The 24,083-nt window shown below is 34.6% G+C and overlaps 1 protein-coding gene across 1 annotated transcript in view; it reads right to left on the reverse strand.

Annotated features, from left to right (window-relative positions):
* The window catches only part of CFAP54 (cilia and flagella associated protein 54), a 96,544-nt gene that overhangs the window by 16,731 nt on the left and 55,730 nt on the right, over positions 1-24,083 (reverse strand). The window contains exons 42-58 of the mRNA XM_017738039.1: positions 23,958-24,045; positions 23,317-23,523; positions 21,656-21,722; positions 19,788-19,970; positions 17,237-17,323; positions 16,115-16,237; positions 14,838-14,891; positions 13,275-13,488; positions 12,845-12,939; positions 11,149-11,318; positions 5,969-6,071; positions 4,448-4,586; positions 3,396-3,553; positions 3,012-3,197; positions 1,660-1,786; positions 1,199-1,354; positions 44-152 (exon numbers count right to left, since the gene is read on the reverse strand). Coding sequence (XP_017593528.1) covers positions 44-152; positions 1,199-1,354; positions 1,660-1,786; positions 3,012-3,197; positions 3,396-3,553; positions 4,448-4,586; positions 5,969-6,071; positions 11,149-11,318; positions 12,845-12,939; positions 13,275-13,488; positions 14,838-14,891; positions 16,115-16,237; positions 17,237-17,323; positions 19,788-19,970; positions 21,656-21,722; positions 23,317-23,523; positions 23,958-24,045 — 2,266 coding nt within the window. The remainder of the gene's footprint in view (positions 1-43; positions 153-1,198; positions 1,355-1,659; positions 1,787-3,011; positions 3,198-3,395; positions 3,554-4,447; positions 4,587-5,968; positions 6,072-11,148; positions 11,319-12,844; positions 12,940-13,274; positions 13,489-14,837; positions 14,892-16,114; positions 16,238-17,236; positions 17,324-19,787; positions 19,971-21,655; positions 21,723-23,316; positions 23,524-23,957; positions 24,046-24,083) is intronic.

Consider the following 24,083-nt stretch of genomic DNA (forward strand, 5'->3'; position numbering starts at 1 on the left):
TATGACTTAAATTCTTTTCAAAGTTAAATAGTTAGATTCTTACTCATATTTTTGATCATGTTTCTGGCTGAGGTTAATAGCTTCCAACAGGGTTTCAACAGCTTGAGATGACTTGTTATTGCCTGTTTCAGTTATCTGGCGTTCTACCTTACCTTAGAAAGAAATACAGAAAGTAGGTTTTCAAGATGTCATTAATTTTTCTTCTGTAAGACCCACCCAATCTGTTTTTCCCTCCAGAAAAGCCAAACAACATAGTACATTATCTGTTCTCCTTCTGATAAGCAAGATCTTTTCCAGTTTGTTTAAAAGGTAATGCACAATGCTTGTATAACAACTCTCTTCACAGAGTAGCTAAAATAACCAAACTTGGGACTCATAATGAGCCCTAACATTTCCTGATCCCAACTAGCAGAGCATTGTATGCAGAGGAGTTAATGTGCAGGCACAGGCCTGTGCTGTGCTGTGCTGTGCTGCACATACAGTATGGCACTCAGGCCCGTGTTGTGCTGGGCACATCCCACAGGATAAACGCAGCCAGCTCGCTGTAACAGAAGAGTCTCTTGGCAGCATCTTCTTAGTACCTTTCGGTAAAAGTGTAGCAAGAGGTTCTTATGTGAACATGCTTTTTGTTTGACAGTAGAAATGATGAATAACATTGTTTTCTCTCAAGAACAGCTAAAAGACCAAAAAGAAACAACTTTTCCATAGAAGGGATGTGCATGTTGTGCTACACCCTGATTGGAAGCATGTTCAATACTGCACGGTTTGGAGTTTTCAGCCTCTGCAGTAATAGAAAATTATTTACACTATCTCATTTTTCTTTGATAGCGTTAACTCAAAAATATGGCATTGTAAGACATACATTACAGAGTCTTCAATGTCTTTCTGGCTGGGATCCTCACAAACCAACTCCTCCTGTTGCAAAACATAATGTTCTTAATCTTGTTGGCCACACCCTCTGACTCCAGATAACATACAGATGAAAGCAGTTCTAATGCAGTTTTTAAATTATTTGCAGAATAATGCATCCTGATCTACTCTGGTGTGATACTAAACACAGGAGAGAGATCTTCATCTAGACAGTGAGAAATATCCAGACCTATTCTAGTTTTACAGTAAAATGTCTCCATTTCAAAAGACACCATGCATAACATTGCCCAGGATGGCACTCAGGATGTACAAACAGGGGTTTATTTACCTATCTGAAAAAGAAGTTCAGCTTCCATATCTAATTTTTTTGTTGCAGCTGCTCTGCAAAGTTTCAATGCTGATTCTAAATGCCTGAGAGCATGTAGCCATTGGGAGTGATCTCCTCTTGCAGCTGTAGAAGCCACTTTTTCAGCTAGTATGTGTCCTAAAGAAAAAAACCAAAACAGTTCTTTGTAAATTATTTAGTAGACAACCGATTTATACAAAAATAAGCAAATTCCTTAGAACAAATGCTGCTACATATTTACTGTTACAATCCAATTCCCAAAAATTCAAGTGATTGATGGATATAAGTACAAAACTATAATATTGTTTCACTGTTGTATGATGCCATTAAGGTTTACCTAGACCATTCAAGAGAAACCCGAGCTACACCAATCAACCCATTTACAAAATATGAGTGAAAATTAACTAAAATTCAAAAATAATAATGAGTTCTGTTTTTCTTACCAATTTTCATTTTGACTTGAGCTAACAAATTAATATGTGGCAGGTAGATATTCTTTGTAGGTAAGACCAGGCAAGTCAATGTACTGTCTTCTATTTGCCGTTCAATGGGTTCACCACAAACAAAAATCTATGAAAGGAGAATCCTCAGTAAAATCAAGTTACAGACAGCAAATTAAATAGCAGTTTGAAAAAGTAAGTTAGGTATTGCAAAACCCTCAATGGAAGTGTCTTGTAAAAGAGCACTGGAAAAGGATTTGATAGGCCTGAACTCCTTTACTTCAGTGTGTACTTGTCTTGCAGAAGAGTCTTTTGATACAAATAAACAATTTTAATGAACTCTTGATTGAATTTATTAATGTTAGGCTTTGGTTTTTAAAAGAAAACTCCCTCAAATCAGTCATTAAGAAATAGATCTCGCAAGTAACCACAGCTCTGGAAAGAAACTGTCATTTCTACAAAGAAATCTGACATCCAGCAAAGGCCAGAAAAGAAAGAAATTAGCATGTATGGACCAGTCAAACCTTTCATTCATGGAGATAAGACAATGGGGAGACACTGTAAAGTGTCAAGTCACTTGAAGGCTAGCAAGTCACACAGCTGGAAGTTTGAGTCTGAAGTGATTCATATGATTCTTTATTACTTAGGGAAATAAATATTTCAGTGGATTAAACTTCAGTTTTAGAAACTATGAGGAAAGAATTTGATCCAAAAACTTTTCTCTGTAACCTATACTAAGTTCAGGGAGAAATGCCTATCTGGTTTTGGATCCCAAATAGGTAAATGGTTTAGTGTTCTCACAAAGTTCATATCTTTAGATTTTTTTTTTAATTACATATTTAAATTTTTACATTGAAATTATTTCTTCATACCAATTGTAACAATCCATCAACCTAAAATATCATTCTACTTTATATAGATTGTCCTGATTCAAATTATTCTAAGACACAAAGCTAAGTTCTTGGATGCTTAAGAGTTAGGAATTTAATGAGATCCACATTCTCCCTGAGGTGTTGAGTATGAGTATGTCCCTCATTGCAAATGGGAAAAGTGAGCGTTCTGCATCTCTTTAGAAGTCAAACTACCTATTTCATTTTTCACATCTGGATGTGCATTTTGCAGCTATTCAATATTTTTAAATTCTGTGAAAATACCACACTACATAGGTGAGCATGCATGATGAGTATGGATAACGTTTGGTAAGATGAACTACTTCTTTATACTATTCTAACGTAGTTAAAACTGGAGTGATCAGTTACTAGGAATAGCCCTTCTGAATAAATTGATAAAACAGTTTCCAGGATAAATAATTAAGGCTATTGGAAGGATTTGGAAATGCACCAACATGTACTCACTGCTTTAATGGTAAGCTCATGTGCCAAAACAAGCAAGTTTAATGGTTCCACTGCAGAAGAGCAATGTTCTGTATCCTCTACTATTTCCAGTGGCAGTATGTCTGCCAGCAGAAGCATGCTCTTCACAAGAGTCAAAGAAGCTGGCAGAGAAATAAATGTATCCTCTTGGAGTAAAGCAATGATATTCTGTTTGGACATAGACAACAGAAGCCAAAGTAGTTACTATCTTCCTGTCTATTTATGAGGACAAAGCACGCAAAGTGAAAAAAAAATCTGTTTCAGAGGCACTATTTCAAGCTTATTTAATGCTGCTATCAGCTGTTCTGACTACACACAAAAAAATGCATCAAAGAAAAGCAAACAGTTTCTCCTTTATGCTCAAACCTGCAAAAGAAGTTTAATGTCTGCCACAGGACGTTTTTCTTGCAGGTCAAGAATAGCAACTTGCACCATCATTTCAGCCTGAGTCTCAATATCACCAAAGGCTTCTGCCTCTAATATTACTTCTTTTATCACGCTTCTGCGCTCAGCCACATCGTTTCCTAAAAGAAGAGAATATATGAATAGTAAAAATACAATAGAAAATACTTTATTGTGTGTTCTACCATTCTTAAGTAATTTCTACACTAAAAAGTCACAGAAAATATATTACAAATTCCACACTCCACATGTACCATTTCATCAGTTTTGTGTCAAATTTACTTTTAAAAGAAAGAAAAACCACTTAGTTTCTAAACTGCACTAGGTTTAAGTTCATCCAAATGCACGCTTTTTATGCAAGCCACCAACAAAAATATTAAGATATTTTAGATCTGTTCTACTTATTCAAAAATCTGATTTTAGTTAAAATTCCAAAACAGTATGGCCTTCAGAACAATTATCTAGAAGTGATTAAATAAGAGTTTGGCTACAGACTTAGACTGATTTTGATACTTAAGTGAGCATCAGAGTTCATAGAACTAAGGAATGAAAAACATTTTATTCATAACCAAACTTCAACAAATGTATTTTGCAATCTGTCTCTTAAATCTTTAAAAAAATAATCTGGAACATTTTTAGAAGTTATGTAGGGATACTTCATTTATTGGAAATATAGAAAGTGAAAAATATTTTGAGACTTTTAAAACCAGAGGTACTCGGCAACAGCACTTTTTAAAACAGCCATACCTTCTTAATTACACTAGAACATTTGAAACTTTTAGACACAATTATCAAAAGATAATGACCATTAAATTAAAATTAATATTTTTCATGCTCTAGGAGAGAATTTACTCATAAATATATTTTCCTTATTGGGTTGGACGAATTTAATACAAATAATAGTTCCATGATAATACAGCCCCAGAATTAACGTTAATATTTTTTAATTATGAATAAGAATTGTGCCTGTATAGGCCCATTATAATCCCAAAATCTAAACCAAGAAAGAGCAGTACCTTTCATATCACCAACACCCTGTATCTGTGTCAGGAGTGCAGTCACTAACATTGCTCGACACCTCAGCCACAAACGTGCGTTCATGTGCTCTTGGGCTGTTACACTGGGAGGCAGTTGAACACCTTCAGTGTTGGAGTCCTAGTAAGTTCCAAAAGCAAGAAAAATGTTACTTTCTGAGTAACATATTTTACTACAAACAAGGGTACAGGGCAGCATCAGTCTAAAATAAATTAAATTAATACCAATATTTAACAAATAATAAAAACATCATAAACAGAAGTTTATTTGAAGGGTAGATACATATTTTTAATAACAGGAGGCCATTTATTATTTACATTTTAATATAGATATAAATAATTTAAACCATTTTGAATATTAAACCACTTTTTATGTGAGACTCCATAAGTATATCTATATACTACATTTTTCATGAAGAATAATTCTAAGAGTTTGGATTTTATTCCACTCAAACAGGAACATTACACAAAATTCTAAGGCACATAAAAGTCTAATTGTAGAGCAGGATCAGTATCAATTTCTGGTACCTCAATAATGACTATAAAGAAATTTTTATGTTTTGATTTCTAGTTTTTTGTGTTTCTGGTGTTTAGAAACAAGTATTAGCATAATGTAGTACTACAAGTGTTTGTGAGAATTCTCAGCTCAACTCCTTGTGCTATCTAAATTTATTCTTAAAAATTCTACAGTCCATGTTCTACAATTTGTTTCAGCAAGCAATCAGTTGCAATCAATCGCAATGGACAATGCACCACCTGCATTTTACTTATACAAAAAATCATCATGACTGACTTGCACTGAGGCAAATGAGAAAAAAAATGCTGATAGCTCAGGTACTGGCTATAGGACTGTCCTACAACAGACAGAAAATAATTACATTGCATACAAGAAAGTCCAGTCTCAATAGACATTACAAAATCTCACTGCTCAGTTGCTCTGTCCATATGAGTCAATTTGACTCACTGTGCACTCAAGAGTGACTGTGTGGTATGTGACCAACAGGTCTTCCAAAGCAGAGGTCAGAATCCCTATGTGTTGGACAACAGAAGGCAGCTGAAATCTTGCTCCGTGTGGAATAGCAATTAGGTGAAATGGTCCATCTGGCTCTTTGAAAGAGAATTCAGTTTTCAATCAGAAAATCTAAAGTACCTTAACTGAATAATACAAGATTTTCAACTGATAGCTATTGTTTACACTTTCTTTTTGTTTGAGGAGGTTTTAAACAAAAGAAGATTTTCAGTGCTGCCATTTGAGAGTATAGAAATAAAAACTGTAATTCCTAACCTCATACAAATTATAGTGATGATTACAGACACATTGAGTACACCTTAGGCAAGCAGGTTATCGGAAGTGTGTCAAAGATCATTTTCTCCCTGGATTAATGGTAACCACATAATACAAATGACTGCTATGTTCTAATATTATGAAAATCACTCAACACTTAATACAAGACAGATTTGTATACAAAGAATGATTAGTTTAAAACAAATATCCACACATACCAAACACTCCCTTTCATCCTTTTCTTCGTGAAAATGTGTCACATCCATGCTAAAAACTTTTGCATCTTGGAGAAGTCGAATTGCAGAGAAAGCCAAAGCAACACTGTGGTATAGAGCAATATTATTTAAAAATACTATTTATATTCGCTACTTTATGATTTTATTAAAATAGATACTTCATTTTTTACTGTGTCACAGATGTAAATCAGCAGTTATCAATTTTTGCTTCAGTCAAACAAGATTGCGCTCAGACTATTTTCTGAATTTGTAGGCACTACATTGTGAAAGTGACAAAACAGCAGCAAGAGAAAAAGTTCTGCCAATAACAGACATAACCCAATGGTATTTCACTGTTAGGGTGGTCATGCATTGGAATAGGTTGCCCAGGGAGGTGGTGGAGTCACCATCCCTGAACGAGTTTAAGAAGGATCTGGATCTGGATGATACAATTTAGTGGTTTAGGGGTCACAGTGGTGGTGCTGGGTTGATGGTTGGACTTGATGAGCTTAAGGTCTCTTCTAACCCTGATGATTCTATTGTTCTATGAATAGCATATAAGCTAAGATATATCATATTCTGTTGGAGCAATCAAACAGAACTCCATTATAACTTCCAGTCACACACACAGCCATAGAATCATTTTGGCTGGCAAAGACCTTTTAGAACATCAAGTCCAATCTTTAAATCTAGTCAAATCACTAGATCAAGACCATTCTGTCTCCACTGATAAGTTCTTAGAAATTAGAAGATGTAAAAATACTGAAAATTACAAGATACATTAGGAGAGTTCTATGTCATCCACAACCAAGGTTAATACCTTCCTCCTTAAAACTTTCCAGGCTATACATTAATCCTTCTGTTAAATCCACATGGTCCAATACTCACAGGATCTTAGTAAACACCATCAAGGTGATGAGGCAAAACCTCATCAGTAAGAAATCACATGTCATTGCATCTACTGTACCCCACACCCCATAGCCTAAATTCTTTTCTAGAGTTCACTTTGAACAGAACCTAGAAAGATACCCACACCATTAGGACTGGTGAAGCATTCAACCCTACGTGTCAAAAAACAATGGGCTTGGACCTCAAAATATTGTCAGGTTTCTTAAAATATTAACTACTGGGTTTTTTGCTGTCTTTATAAGCACTCAGATACACTCAGATAATGTTCAATTTTCATTACATGTACAAAAATGTGTAGCTATAGCAGCAGACTTTGTGAATACAATTATTTTCGTGATATGAAGACATCTGCAAAGCCATAGACAGAAGATGTTTTTCATAACAAGAATTGCTGTCCGGGGAACTACTACTCAAAATATTCTGAGAATTGCCAAAATCAATGTCTCCTTGTATTGGTTTTTCCCAATTGTACATTTTCCTTTATGTCTGTAAATCTTTACTTCTTCCATCTCTAAAACATTTTTGAGTTTGGTTTTGGGGGTTGGTTGTTTGGGTTTTTTTACAATTCTACATGTTATCTGCCCACAGAAACATTTTTCTAATAATACTAAACTACCAGTGAGTATCCCTTGCTCACCACTTAAAAGGTTTTTCAGCAGGTTAATTGTTAAAAATGTATAACCAAAGTTCTTATCTATGCTGGCTTTTTACACAGAGAGACACTCTTTACATAGAGACTGGCTGTCGTGAAGCACATAAAAAAAAAAGAAAATAGAAAAGCATTATTAACACCTTAACATCCTTTTTACGCTGCCAGGACAATGTAAAGAGCTTTTAATGCAAGAGAGATTCAGGATCTGTGAATTTACTGCTTTTGAGATGTTCTAGACTGATGGCTGCAAAGGCAAAGATCTTGCACAAAGAAGTCAGGACAAGAGCTGCACTACTTCTAAGTTACTCACATTATTCTGTCAATATATGTATAACCACAGGATGGATAACCTCCTGTTAAGATAAGAGAGCAGTTAAAAGTCTTCCTGTCATTTCTGATTTTATCCTCCTTACTGTTTTTGTGATGCAGACCTGGATGGATTACACCAATTCAGCACAAATAGACCCCAAAGTAACAATGAGAACCAAACCTTTCACAATTCAATTCTCATGAATCTCATTCATCATCCCTTTACCTCAGATTTATTCAACAAAATGAAAACAGAATAAATCAATGTTGAATTTGATGGCAAGTTTCTCTCTAGCAACAGAAAACATGAAACAGAACTTGCTTATAAAAGCAAATAGAAAATAAGGATAAGGCAATGATGTACCCCAACTGCTTCTCTTTTTTTGAGAGTTCTCCCCTGAAACCAGGTATCAAAGTTAAAATTACAGGAAAATCGGACTTTTCTTAAAACATCACTTGAGATGCTATGGTTCACATATCTCAAATACACTGGAGAAGGTACAGCACCCAAGAGTATATACAGGCTATTAACAAATATTAACCTAATTTCCTCAGCACCACTGCCTCCAGTTAACTCCTCTTGTCAACATTTAGCAATATTGAAAATGAGGTTATTTTTACCTACATGCTTACATATAAATTTCTAAAGTAAAATATAGACCACAAACTCAAAGATTCATATACGTCTTGTTTTAAGTCACAATTTATTCACATAAGTAGACAAGCACATATTTGCGTAATTAGAAAGCTCACATTTAGAGGACAGACACCATGTAAGTACTCTCCTTGAGATCAGTGGGATTAGTCCTATACATAAGCTTATTCTGAAGCATATATATTTTGCAAGACAGAAGCTTGTAATGCAGAAGCTTCCCTTGATGAAATTTTTGTGACCCTCTTCTGCTGTCAACAAGAGTGATGTGTCTATATACTTCCCTTGACAAAATACACATCCTTTTATCAGCTGAATCAGAAAGTGACAAGATGATCAAAATAGGAAGTACAGATGACTATAACAATTTCACCACTAGGTCATCTTGCCAAAGGAAAAAAAAAAGATGAATTTCTGTAATATCATGCAAAGTTTGATTTCTAGACTGGCAGGCAGGAAACATTCAGCTGTCTGAAGAAATGTTTCATTTGTATCTGAGGCAGACATATCAGCAGTTTCCATGGCAGTGCAATAAAACTGCAAACTAGGTTAAAAAACCCCAAACGCTTACTTTGTTTTTTGATGGCTTTTTTCCTGATACTGACCACTATGAGTATATAAGACCCACTAAACAAACACTCCTAAAAAATTTGAGAGTCACATAAAACGATCCATAAAATGCTTGACATCCACTGAAATCCTTGATATCCTAGAAAAAGTTTCTTCAATCTGAGACAAGTTATAATCCAAGAGAGAAACTAGTCTCTAGGATACAAAGTGCATGGCAAAATGAAGGGTCCTGCATTGAAATGTCTTAAATATACTGTAATCAGTTTAGCAGGGTGAGAAAGTTTGGGACAGAACTCTACTAATGCAGGTTTTACCAAGCCTAGTATCAAGCTAAGATTGCACACACGATATTTCATAAGTGTGCATACTGCTCCTTGGTTACTAGTATAGTGACTTTATAAAATTCAGGACAATAAAGTATGATGAGGTGACTGTCATTGACTGGTTGATTACTCCTTGACAATTTATAGTAAATTAATCTAAATCAAAAGGCACTGAAATAGATTTATATTTCATGATTAGAAATGTCTGCAAATAACCTACAAGTTCTTACTTCACATCTTCACTAATGACATTACTGCTAAATTATTACAGTCCTAATATCTGAATTTTTGGGAAACTGCTATTTTTTAAAATAGCATAAACAAAACCTGGGTGAAAGACTATGATGCAGACTGTTACTGTTTTCAGTTCAGTAGTCTATACAGCACTGTAAAGCTCCTGTCCTTGTTAATTTTACTTTTTTTTTATTGCTGTACCATAACAATGCAAAAGAAATTGTGCTATTTTAAAGGTTTTGATTTGGAGGGGTTTTTATTCATCTAAGAGAGCTGAGAGAAGGAAGATGGTTTGTTTTATGGTAGAAGAAACCATTTTTTGTTAATTCCATAAAAAATCCCATTGAGACTGATTTATCTATTAGCCTGATGAACCACCCACCACTTCATCAGCAATCTTCACCACTATTCCAACAATAAAGAAATGGTTAATTTTTTCTTTTTTTGATGCTTACTGTGATATAAGATTTATTGTAGCAATTCTGGTGTGTTTAGTTAGATTAGACCTAACAAACATTACAAATACTGATTACATTGTACCAAATCTCAATCTAGTCTGGCAAGTGGTGGTGCTACACCTGTGTATGCTGCATCTGTAGTTGGCAATTTGTACGCTCAAAGCTTTTGCCCTCTAATAAAATATTAGATAGAAAGAGCTTCATACTGATAAAATGAAGTATTGTTAAACTATCATCCTTCTTACACAAATTAATGTAAAATTACAGGTATGCTAAACAGAAGAATCATCCTAGCTAAAAGACCAAAACAATGCTTGGAATTTAACATCTACAAAGAGTTAATAAATTTCTGTATGTCCAATATATTCCAAGAATATTAAAATTGTAAGTTCATTAAATTCTCCAGGAGAAATCAGAATCTCAAGAAAAATATCATGGAATTTTGGCATTTTAATTTGGAGAAAATATTAGGCAGATATATACAGATTTATAGAGATAATACAACAGTATTTCAGACACTATTGCTAACAATATAATTAATGCTGCCAAAATCTATTCTAATATGTTAATGTTTACTTCAGTGCATTTTAATCACTGCAATTTCAAAGATAAAATTTTGACATTTTAATCTGAAACCAATAAGTACATCAAGAGGAAATGTTCTTTTAGGACAGTAACACAGGGCATTCTAGAACAAAGTAGAATTCCGTAGTTCAGAGATAACATTAGTGCTCTGTTGTACACTTTAAAATTATAAGAAAACACATGATCTAACATATCCAGACTTTACCAAAAACCATGAAGATTGCAACTTTTTCTTTGTTTTTATACAACACTTTGTCATAAGAACACCCCACAGAGAAATCATGGGCCAATAACTGACCATCTTTTAAAAAGCAAAATAAAGCAATAATTAAAATATTAAATGACTATGTATCTTACATTTCTAAATACACTAATAGGGTTTTTACAGATGACTACTAAGATTTACAATAAAGTAGTAATAAAGAGATTTTTTTTTTTAATGATTGGTGGTCAAGGCTGTGCAAGACAAGGTTGTTTATAGTATTACTCACCTGAGAGCTGCTTGATGCCTTTGCTGAGAAATAGAAGCAAGCTCAAGTTTTGCCTCAATAAGAGCCTCTAAATCTTCCACAGAATACCAAGATACGTCCCCATCATATTTTTCCTGTATGTCCTGTACAAGATAGCTAAGACTTTCTTCAGCTTCTGTCAATAAAATCCCCTAGAGAAGAACACAGGGTTGTATGATTTCAAAAAATAAAGAAATAAACATTTTCTTTAGAAGTATTTTTTTCTGTTATAAACTGCTATCACCACACCTTAAAATAAATCAACTTAAATGCAATAGGCCTTTTCTATAAATGGGGGGGGTGTGCGTATGTGTATGTAATTTTGCTTTTCTCAGGTTTACAGAATTGTGTTGAAAGCAGCAACAACTGTACCTATACTATTGCCATGTATGCTTAACTACGTATTTTAAGGCTTAGCAATGTTACTCACTAAGTTCCCATTCTTTTTCTAATAGCTGTACTTGACAATTTTATACCATACTTCTAGCTATGCTTAATAATTTGAAACAATAAATACAATATTAAAAACAACATTAAAGATGTTGAAAGAAGTATTACAATCTTTATCAGCTATACTTTGACATTCTTGTGTACAGTATGTATCCTGAAAGTTCAGCTATAATTTACAGTCTTTCTGATCAACAAAGCTGTAAGAAACTGTGAAAAACACATCTAAAAAGAAGTTCATTTTAAATTAAATCTCACTTGTGGAGCTTTCAGCAGAATTAAATATTAACTTAAAGGTTTGTATCACCCAATACATTATTTTGATCAAAATTCAGAGCTCCACTTTAAAAAAAACAACCCCCCCCCCAAAAAAAACCAAAAAAACCTCCAAAAGAATAGAGTAGTTAAAAAAAAATCAAAATAGTAAGAAATATATTATCCCTCTTAAATGAGCTCTATTCAATTTAAATGAACATTTCTATTTTAGTTATTTTCAAGATGCTATTTTCAAGTTATACTAAAACTTTGAAGTTTCTGGTGTATGACCTATACCAATTGCCATACAAAATCATCCTTCATTCTCCAGATGTACTTTTTGCATTACTTTCCTTGTAACAATGGCCAGAAGTAGATACTTCCAAAGTGGAAGACCTCTCTGAATGAAGAATAGGTCAGCCCTTAATTCTGGTCTTTTTGTGATGTGAAACTGCCAAGCGTAAGGTTTACAACTAAACAAAACAAAATCCTACCAAACAAACCCCCTTCAATCAAAGAAGCTAATAACCTGTGGCATGTTTTCTTCAAAATAAAGTACCAGAAAGAGCAACATGAAAAATTTGAGATATTTCACATAAGAGAATGGTAGAGAATGTTTTTTATTTGTATAGCATACTGCCCCCTCAAAGAGTATTCTACAGGTGATACCCTCTGAAAGGAGATTATTTTATCTTGAAATCCCATTCAGTCTGTACCCTTTATGCTGAAATAGTCATACTGAGGTCTGATTGTGGAAATATTTCCCATCATTTGAAAAATGATACACCAAAAATGAAAAATGATTGCACCAAATAGTCAACACTTAATGTCCAGCTAGTAAGATTAGAAACAAAAGTTTCAAGTCTCCTTTCTCATACCATCCTCTCATCATAATTTCTGTTACATTGAAGGCATTAGAAATGTTTTTGATCAATCTGCAGTTTCTTAATCCTTTTCCCCTAAAAATCAAAATTACCTTCAGCATGGCCATATTTAATTCATCTTTACAGTCAACAAGATGCACTATTGTGTCTCTTTGTTCCTGTTGTCTTGAATTCTGATCAGCATCAACTGTCAAATACATTGCGGATAAAATTTCAGATAACAAATGCAGAACCCAAGCATTCTCAGTAATTTTAAAAACACAGCCCTTTTCTCTCTACTTACAACTGGCACATTCAACATCAAAATAAGTAATAATGGAACTAAGTAATAATAACAATAATAATAATAATAAAAGAACCTTAAAAAATCTTAATGCTCATTTCAATAATGACTGAAGTTATTCAGCAACGTTTAAAGTGAGTATTGTTCAGAATATGACATATTAATTCATATGCAGCTAAAAGTAGAAAAACCATGCTTGAAACAATAAAAATAAACTTTTCCACTATCCTTATAATTACCTTTTACATTTGATGCTGCAGCTTTGTTTGGCTCTGGCAAGCTGTTGTCAACAGAATATACTTTTTTTTCAACTTTTTCAGGTATATTATTTATTGTGGCAGAAAGACAAATTATGAGATGCATTTTGGCTAAGGTTAATTTATTCATAATTTGTTGGTTGCACAGTGGCACCACTGTTAAAGACAGACTCCAATTAAATGTATCTTCCAGTACCTACAAGAAAGTTAACAATTGGGACTATTTGAAACTACACATATTACATTTTTCTTGTTCAAGACATATTCTGCTGCTATTAATAATGACACATATCAATAATTAGCATGAATAATATTAGTAATACTCTCAGTTATTATGAATGAGTTGCTCTTTTTCCTTCCAAACTTCACCCCTTAGCAGCATTTGCTACAGCCTCAGAGATCCGTTTTCCAGCAGAAGGTGCATCTATGAAGTTACAGCTATTATCACTGCAAGTTCTATTTTTCTGCATTGTAGGTAAATCTGTAGTTCAAAAAACTCAACTCAAAGAAAAGTCTGTTGTTAGGAAAGGAAAAAATTCTTGTATCAGACAATTCTAGCATATTTCATAGAATCTTTTTGTTATTCATTACAGCATCATTGTTTTATCATGAGTTTAATATTCATGAGTTTAATATTCTCACTTTAGATTAATAAATTTAGAAGTTGAAAGTCTACACAGACTGGCAAGATCATGAGACCAGTAACAGTGCCACATACACTGTGAAGTGTTCAAATCAAAAGCTCAAGATAATGCACAACTTCAAAATAAATCAGGAGCTAGTGAGATCAAAAGCTGTCAAGATACACTTCTCATTTCTGTCCTGTAATATCAACTGTTGTAGGAGACACACAAGCTTGCTATAAACAAAACAGAGAAAAGTGGAGGGGAAAAGGCGGGGGGTTTAATTTCTGAATTTGTTTTAATGTTTTAACTGTCTCACATTCTGCTAGTATTTACCCCTACTAGCTCAATGGATCTGTGAGAAGGTTAATAAAAGGAAATTATTAAAACTGAAAAACACAGAAGTTATTGATGAATAGGACATTTTAAATAAAATGAGAAAATGACGTTTAGACACTGGTTTATAGAGTCACCATTTTAACTTTTTTTTCCCCAGGAATTGACTTCAACCCCCATCTGAATTAGGACAAATCTATGAAGACAACTCTGACTGATAGAAATTATAACATTAAAAGACTGACACTCTCAATATTTTAGCAGGATAAACACCCGACCTTCCATATCACAACAAAGCCTGAATAATTCCACTAGTGTGTTTTGCACAGAAAAGCCACAAATTTTTACGTATTAGATCTCCCATCTGAAAATCAGTGAAAGTGGTAGTTGCCCTTCCCTTGAGAGGTCAGTCATAAAATTTAAAATTCTGGAAACAGTAATCCATTGAGAAGAATACGTTTTCTATTTACTGAATTTTTTAATAATAACAAGGATATTTTCTGAACTGGAGAATTCCTACCTTTAGACAGATAAATAAATATTTATGTATAGCATACAACATTTAACTCTTTCAGATTTTTTTTACCTGCAAATTTGTAACAGTCATGAGAGATTTTGAGGAATCAAATTTCTGTAAGGCCTGTAAAATGGACAAAACCAAAAAAAAGTAATGTGTTACAACATGAGTATAAAATCAATGAGTTAACAGAGGTGGGAGGAGGGAAATTTCCCTTCAAATCAGCTCATTAAACTCAATTTTCTCTGCTTCACTGTCTACAACACAGGGTAAAGAAAGCAAACATAAAGTTTGTCCAATGCTTGATGATTTTGGTGAAGAAATTTTTCCTACAGTTCAAGCTGAATTTCACCTGGTGTTCTGTCCAGATGTCTAGTGCTGACACACATACTTTGTCATGTCGCCCACCCAAAAGCACCACTCAGGTAAGGGAGACCTCGATTACATTCATTGGGGATTAAATCATCAGATTATTTTCATATGTGCTTGGAAAACAAGGAAAGGGTGGTTATGGGAGAGGCTTACCCAAAAACCTGATCTGCCTGCACCGGCACTTATCTGTGCTCACAGATAAGACAAAAGTCCAGGTCAGTTGTTAATAGCTTCCAACCCTTGTAGCACATTAGTGACCAGATACAGGGAAAATCAAACTGACCTTGGGTGATGTGACTGTCAAGGCTCTGTGGGCAGCAATATCTCTTCTTGCCCAGCATCTCCTGAGGGTGTCCCCACCCTCCCCAGGGCCCAGGACCCCATGTCAGCCCCAAGGGGCTATCAACCCCTGCCCCAGCAATGTCACAACAGGGACAGTCTCCAGCCGCCTGCAGCCCTGCCCTAGCCCAGACCCCCCAAGCTGTGCCCAGCCAGACCCCGTGGCCCTTTGCTGTCACCCTGGGCCGTGGGTGAGCCCGGTTCCCCTTCCCATGCCTGACCTTGATCCCCACACAGCCTCAGCCTGTCTCTGGCCCCAGAGAGGAGCCACAGGCCAGGGCTGCTCCAGCTGCCCCTCAGCCGTCCTGCTCCTGGCTAGGGCAGTGGGAACTTGGCCAATAACAGGGCAAGAACTTTGTCCATACTTTTCATGCCTGAATATGAAATCAACATTGTTTTTTCTGCAGTATTATCTGCAGTACCCAGTGTATAAAACACACATTTCAAACTGATTTGTGTTCCTTTTGTTTAGCGAGAGATTTTAACGTCATTCAAAATCTACTATTTAATCCACCTATGGAAAGAAATGTAGGACTTTCTTAAGAACATGTAATAACTTGTATATATGGAGTATGTGCAGTTTCATGAAGAAAATGGATTGTTATAGTTCCATGTTAGACTTTTCTGGTGTTTACCTGCATTTGCTCAGTATGTCTGTATCCTGCTGGTATTTTCCATGGAATTCTCTCTCCCCAAATAAGCAAAGACAGTTCATGAAAGGCCTCCGTAAAAAATCCTATATCTGTAAGTACTTTAATCTATGAAAAAATAACAGAGCCTTTGATTTAAATGGTTTTCAGTTATTCTTTTTGCTCAAAATAGAATGTATTTAAAGGTAATTCTCAGATTTGGCTACCAGAATTGTACATTGATGGAGAATGATCTTCAATGGAAAGAAATCTTTTACATATTATAGTGAATAATTTCAAAGATGGGTCTTTCTCTTTTGAAAACAAATTCTTTAAAAACTTACTCCTGACAAAGGGAAAGAACTTACTTCATCTGATAAGAGTTTTGACTGTTTGTCCAAGATCAGCCCCTTATCAAAATCTGTTTCATGGATTTTACTCATCTTAGTCTCATAGTACTCAACTACTTTATCTAACCCATATCAGCATTTCATGAAAATATCTAAAACCAGTACCACTTTGACTCTTAATACCAGTTAGATTCCTTAAAAAAACCCCAAAACTCACAAATTATTAAAAAAAACCAACCAAACAACCAACACAAAAAACCAAAAAGACTTACAAGTGAACATTAGAGAACAGACAAAAATCTGTTCCTAGACTTCACAGAACTTTGTTCTACCATGGCAGTAATAACAAATCCAGAAGGGAACATTTGAGGAAAAAATATTATTCATGTTTTGCACTTAAGAAAATATTTAAAAGAAAAGTAGAACAAGATAAAAAATACCAAGTGAAAAGTTTTCACTGAAGAAGGAAAACCTCCTCTTTGTTAAAGAGAGTAGAAATAATTTATAGAAGCACTCAACAGCCTATGTAGGAAATTAACAGTAAAACGATGTCAATAATTCTGCATGCTACTAAAATTGAGAATATAAATAATAATTGCAATTAGAAAGTACCCCTACAATGTGTTTTGATAAGAAACACTAAGCAACAGCTGACCTTAAATGCATTACTTTTCATAGTAGCAATATATGAATATTAAATTGACTACATTTAACAAAGAATTGAAAAACTTACTTGAAATACGACATGTTGTGAGAAAGAGAAAGTTTATTTGATTACCTTGAAGATTCTTCCTTCAATACATCTAGCTGGGTCCTTACAAATCTCAGACACAATATATTGGTATAATGTGAACAGAGGTAAAATCTGTAGCAAAATAGTAGATCATATAAACATCATACAGGGCACAATTATGGAAATACATATTGCAATTACATATCACAAGTATATAGATAATATAAGATTACTGCTTTGACCATCACACACGATCACTACTATTCTCTCTGAAAGATAAATGTTCTAAAAAGTTCTTCAGCTGGCTAAAGCTAACCCCTGATACTACCTTATATGTGATTCACAATGTAGGAAGTGAAGTTTGTCCAAATTATTCTCTACGATCAAGGTGGGGTTTTTGCTACATCATTAGTGAGTAAACCTAATGGAAATAGGTTGATACAAGGAATTTCTAAAACTGTCTGCATTTTGATGCCACAATTTTTTTTCAAAATAACTAACAGAAGAATAGAATTCTATAAGCTTTTTGAAATAAACAGAATGAAGTCCTGCAATTGTCTAAGTGAAATTATACCAATTGTAAAATAAAGTGGATGGTGATGAGACCTAGTGACAAATTTATTTACATTCATTTTAAATTGAAAATTTTTGTCGGGACAACTAACAAAAAAAAACATTTTAAAACTGAGCTCTGTTAAAGTATGGCACTGTATATCCTCCCAGTATCTGAAGGGGGCCTACAGGTAAGCTGGAGAGGGACTCTTCATCAGGAACTGTAGTGATAGGACAAGGAATAATAGGCACAAATTGAAAGATGGGAAATTTAAGTTAGATATTAGGAAGAAGTTCTTTACAGTGAGCATGGTGAGGTACTGAAGCAGGTTACCCAGTAACTTGTGGATGCCCCAACAATGCAAGTGTTCAAGGACAAGTTGCATGGGGTGTTGAGCAACCTGGTCTAGTGGGAGGTGTCCCTGCATGGGCATGGGAGGTTGGGATTAGTTGATCTTTAAATGTCCCTTCCAACCCTAAACATTCTGTGATTCTGTGATCTATTATTATACAATATTTCAGAAAAAGCAGATTCTTTCCTAACAGATTTATGGGTTTATTGAAAATGAAAGAACTTTCAAAATTTAATTACTGTTCAGCTTTTACATTTTTCTTCACTTTAAAATGTCCCCAAGCTTAGAAAATGCTAACAGCATTGCTCGATTTTTGTCAAATTCACTTTAAGTTTTCATAATGTAGCTTAATACTTCTGAATTTGGATTACAAATGCTTGAGGCAAATGTTTTAATTGTACCCATACAGTTTCCTACTTATATTTGAAGTAGTTCAACAAAATTAGTCTTTGAAGTTTTATTTTTAATAAAACTTGAATCTTGATGTATTTTAAGTGTCATATCAACTTAGCACCCACCATCCAAAACATTCCCACGCAATAAGCATTCAGGGGAAATGAAGCTCTCATCCTGCTAAAACTGCAATTGCTTTGACCATGATCCATGACCTGGATCTATATTCTGCCAGCAAAAGCGCAGAAAGAATCAAAAAATGTGCACAGCCACATCAAGCAAGCAATCAAATTAAGTGCCCCTGCCTCCAGGTAATTGTCTGCTCCTTGATTTCACTGGATCTCCCAAAGCAAGGACAGTTAGACAAAGCTAAATAACAAAGTGAACTCCAGTAAAGCAGGACAGGAAGAAATAACAATGGGAGTCAGCCTGAAGTTCCAAAAGAAATCAATCCAACAAATGGCTTGCTGACAAAAAAAGTTGTAACATCTTTCTGCCTCCGCATGTCTAACTCCTAGCTCTACCTCCTAATCTTTTCTTACTCCCCTGCTGCCAGCCATGCAATTTTTTCCCCTCCCTGGCACTGTCTCTGCCACTTGCAGGACCTTGCCATAAATGGACTCAATTCATTAAAGCAAGAAGAAACTATCTACTTTTTCAGATGGAGAGTTTTCTGACATGCTTAGAGTTGATTGACAGAGGTATACAATAATCACCTGACAGGAAATTCTGTTAGTGCATACAGGACCAAACTAGAAAAGATAGAGCATTGCACCTTTTTCAGTACTAGTAATCAATTTACTCTACTCATTCTAATGTACAGCCCTGCAACTTTGAAGGAAGCTGGACTAAAATGGAAACGGTCAGACATTAAATGGAGGAAATAGGAATATAACCAACATAAGAGGGAAGTTGTAAATATACTTCATACAGAGAACATGATAAGGAGAAAGGCAGAAGGGACTTTTAATTACTGAAAGTAAGTGTTGAAAGCATTCTGGACATACTGCATTCAAAGTAATTTTCAGTACAATGTATTTTAAATAGCATATAATAGAAAATTTCCTCTAAAATGCCTAAGCTAAATGAACCATATGTTGTCATCTTCTAGAACAAACAACTTTCCTGTATTTTCTAAAATTTTTACACAGCAAGCTATAGCTTGTTTTCAGTGCCACAGAACCTAGCCATAGGGGTATTTTGTTAGAGGTTCTGAGGTATCTCATAAGTACACCCACACAGAAAAGTAAGCCCAGGTGTCTTAAAAATCATTTCCAGAGCATAAAAATAATACTTACTATTAAATTTTGTTTTGCACAATGTAGTTCAAACATAATGAAATTCAGACTTGCAACTACAGTAGAGATATCAGCTCTGTAGCGATCAGAGAACAAATCAATACCAGGAATAAGAATATTTGTTTCATACTGTACAAAGTCATAGTCAGTTGTTGGATGTGGAAGAGAAGCTCTAAACAGGGTCTGAAAGTAATAACAATGAATTATTTGTGAAAAGATGTTCAAGTATTAGTGCGACAGTATAAACTCCAACTCATAAATTACATCATAAATGAAACTCCATCAATGCCTTAAATATTCAGCTGTTTCCAGCCAAAATATTGAAAAACATTTTTAGAGAAAATGTTTTACACATGAAATTGATGGAGAAAAAAAAACAAGCTGTAAATAGTCTAAGGACAGTATCTCTCAGATCGTTTCTGGGAGATTTGCTGACTTTAAAGCCAGTTAAAAGTTGGTTTCACTCTAGTTTCATCTTTAACTAGCTCAGGTGGCACAGCTTAAATCATATAACTAAAAACTAATATGAAATTTAAGGAAATCATTTAAATGTTCTCTCTTAAAAAAGGAAGAATGCTAACATTTTATCTGATGTTGGATATTCCTTCCCAATTGTGTTTATCTTGCTGTAATTAGCAATGATATCCTAGAGAAATTTGCATTTACACTCAGATCTGAGATATTAACAAGCCTAAAGCCTATACCAGAGGTGGAATTTAAACAAGGTTATAAAAGGTTTCCAATTCAAGGAACAAATTACAGGCTTGAACTTCTTGCAGTACAGTGACAGTAATTGATTATATTTTTCAAGACAATCACCCTGCAAGCTGCTTCTATCCCAGTTAATATCAGACCCACTTCAGTCAAGTCACAATTTTTTCTACCATTATATAACAACATGCTTACTACCATTTCTGTCGAAAGGTGGCATCACCACTGTTCAGCTTTGTCATTGTTCAGCAATTACAGTGCTAGAAGCGAGTTAAAATTCTCCTTTACCTTTGTTTCTTCAAGTTGATCTCCCTTTGGTGAACTTAACAAGTTTTTCAGTGTGGCCTAGGACAGGTCTCACAGTCACAATCGTAACACAAGACACTAGACATTGTCATTGCTCTGTTTTGGAAGACGCCAGATAATTTCCTGAAGCAGCACTGGGATGAGTAATCACTGATCCCAGTAGAGTATAATTGGCAGAATACTTGTAGTTCTTTTTCCTGTATCACTTTTGCTACTGGCATCTTAACTTCCATTTAAAAGTAAACTGATTTTTTTTTTCTCTATAGGTCTTTTTTTCTGAAAGTTTGCAAACTTAATTTTAATGATCTTATTTTCTTTGTAAGTGAAACTGGATCATTTTTAATATCCTCTATTTTTAGAGCAAACTTCTTATAGAGCTGAGATTTTAGTACTACAAACTAATATTTTTCAGTGCTAAAAAAGATTCAGATTTTTTTTTTCTAAAGAGTCTGTGCTCTTGGTTGAAAATTTAAGACAATCCATGAAGACTCTACAGATCTAAGAGAGAGCACACTGCTGTTGTTGATGCCATCCAGCTCTTCCTGAGCAGAATACTTCAAGAGAAGAAAAATGTATTTGACTGTCACATTTTTTAGTCATCTTCACTTTCCAGTATTTTTTCTCTGAGACACTCGAGCCTCCTATTGAAGTGATAATTTTTAGGCTATAATACAGCAATAATGTTAAAAAACAAAGAATAAAAGCATGTATCTAATATGCATAAATTGTCAACTACCTCTGATCTCCATTTTTCTTTCACAACCAAAATGAAAAGAGAATTATTTTAACAGAGAGTCATTTTAGAAGAAATTTGTTAACTTCATGAATTTGAACTGAAATTGCATTGTTACCTTAAAAAGTATAGCAGAAAAATAGCAGTACTTTGTTCTTAATCTCATCTGTGATGTTGTTATATACCTAAAGCACAACAAATAATAAGAAATATTAATGTACCTATCAATATAAATTATTGAAATCCTTGGGCTTTTACTCTAATGTAATAATAATAATAACACAACTGAGATGTTTTCCCTTCTGGAAAACAACTGCCTGTTCTTTAAAAAGGTGCTCAGCCATGCCCTGCAAAGAAGCATTTGACCGAAGACATAGCTAGACAATGGGAGCTGTCCAGTTATCCTCAAACTTAAAGGAGAGACACAGGCAATCTAAGTGCAAAATCCATCTCATAAAAAACTAAAAAGATAAAGCAGATTAAGCAATTCACATCTTGAAGTGCATTTCACTCCATAAAGGAAGCCTAAGAAAACTACCACATGGACTTTCACATGGCAGGTGTCTAGCTAAATTTAATGACTCCCACACAGTACGTCCTCAGAGCCTTAAACTATCCTGGTAGCAGGGTAGTCCTATGATCAACAATACTAGAAATCTTTAATTCAATATTAGAATCCTTTCATCTGCATTTTATAGCCTGTGACCAAGTTGCTGTAGAAAGAGCAGCTCAAGAGAAAGATGTTTAACAGTCCGAGTCAAGTCTAAACACAAAACAACCACCTGAGGGAGAAGCCTGGAGGACAGCTCCCTCCAAATCCTGACAAGATTTGGAATGGACATATCAACAGCAAAGGGATAGTATCCAGTGCAGCAAACAGGTGCCACAAACACCTGTAAAAGGAGCTAGGGATTTGGTCTCATCTAACCGGACCAGAAACTGAACCACAGGTCAGAATTAGAAGAGCTGTCATTTATAGTCAAGTTAAACTCACTCCTTTTCCTTTTGGGTGCTAATTCTAAGTGTGGCAATGCCACTTCATCCTGAAACACCCATGCTAACACTGAAATACCAGCTGCTAACGAAGCTACCTTGGATTATAGATATTTTACAGTGCCATCAATATGAGCTGCTTCACAGGTAAGGCAATTTACTTGGATGAAGCTCTGCCCTTTCATGGTTATAGTGTTTCTAAAGTAATTTAATGCTGTCTGGGATATTTCTGGATTTATATTTTGTACAATACATTGAGGAACAGCTCAGAATTACACTCATAGTGTTTTACCAGCAGTCAAGGAGTACTGGATGGAAATATTTATTGATGGTAGACTTTTGTACAGTAATTCAAATTTTATTTAGTTCTAATTCACCAGAAAACTAGTACTTTAGTTATTTATTTAGGCAGTAAATCTGACCCCAAGATACATTAATATTTAATATGTGCAATGACTTTGGAGATGTGATATTTTGGTTGATAATCAATATGACTGTAAAATCCTTGTTCTTATGACTTTTTATCATTTTGTTATCTTTTAGTGATCCCTCCATATAAGGTACAGCTGCATTTATGATCAAAGATGAGCACTCAAGAAAAGGGGAAAAAACAATATTCTCCAAAGGAACAAATTTCTCCCTGAAAAGAAAAATTCCTCTGCTTTTGATGAGTCCTTTTTATAACAACTCATTATTGGTTTTTAATTAATTTGAAGTTGCCTCATGTCTTGGATGAACAATTTGTTTAAAATATGGTAGAAATACACATATAGATAAGATACTTACTGAGCTATCTTAGCCACTAAGACTGCTGCATGTAAACATCCCCAAGCTCCAGCCTGAGAAAGAAGTTTCTGACTCATATCAGTTGATCTTCCAACTGCAAAGCAGTCTGTAGCATCTTTTGGAAAACCTAACTCTTGCCAGGTGTGAAGAGCATCAGTAATGTTGAGTGTTTCATCAAGGGCTTGACACCAATATTTAAAAGCATCTCTGTAACATAAAAAATACCATCATATTGCTGACATTTTCCAAAGTGGAAGATAAGCCCCACTTCATTTTTCCTTTATTCCCTGAGATATAACTAATTCTGATTGGGTCAAAAACTGAAATACAGTTTCTACAATACAAAAAAAAAAGATACCGTTCCTGGTCAAGAGATTTACTGGGACTCAAATCATCAAGCAATAGACAGTACTTCTTAAAAACACAGATATGCATAATTAATTTGCTTAATGGCAATTAGGTAGCTAAGAAAAATAAACAATGTCTAGGAAAAAGCCTTTTCAAAATATAGCTAATAGTGGGTTAGATGAAAGAAGTTATATGGACTAGAGGACAGCACAAGAACTTACAAGTTGTGGGGTACAGGACTGCCAATCAGAAAAAATGAAACAGTGATCTTTTTAAATTCAGTAACTATGTACCTTTTGCTTCCAGCATAAAAGTGAAGATTTCCAAGTTCATGTAGAGCCTGTACCTTGAGATCTCTCTGGTTATTCATTTCAAGGATTCCTGTTATTTATTTTTAATCAATTAAAAAACACATTGTC

The sequence above is a fragment of the Corvus brachyrhynchos genome, unplaced genomic scaffold (assembly GCF_000691975.1).
Source record: "Corvus brachyrhynchos isolate BGI_N302 unplaced genomic scaffold, ASM69197v1 scaffold56, whole genome shotgun sequence".
Taxonomy (NCBI): Eukaryota; Metazoa; Chordata; class Aves; order Passeriformes; family Corvidae; genus Corvus; species Corvus brachyrhynchos.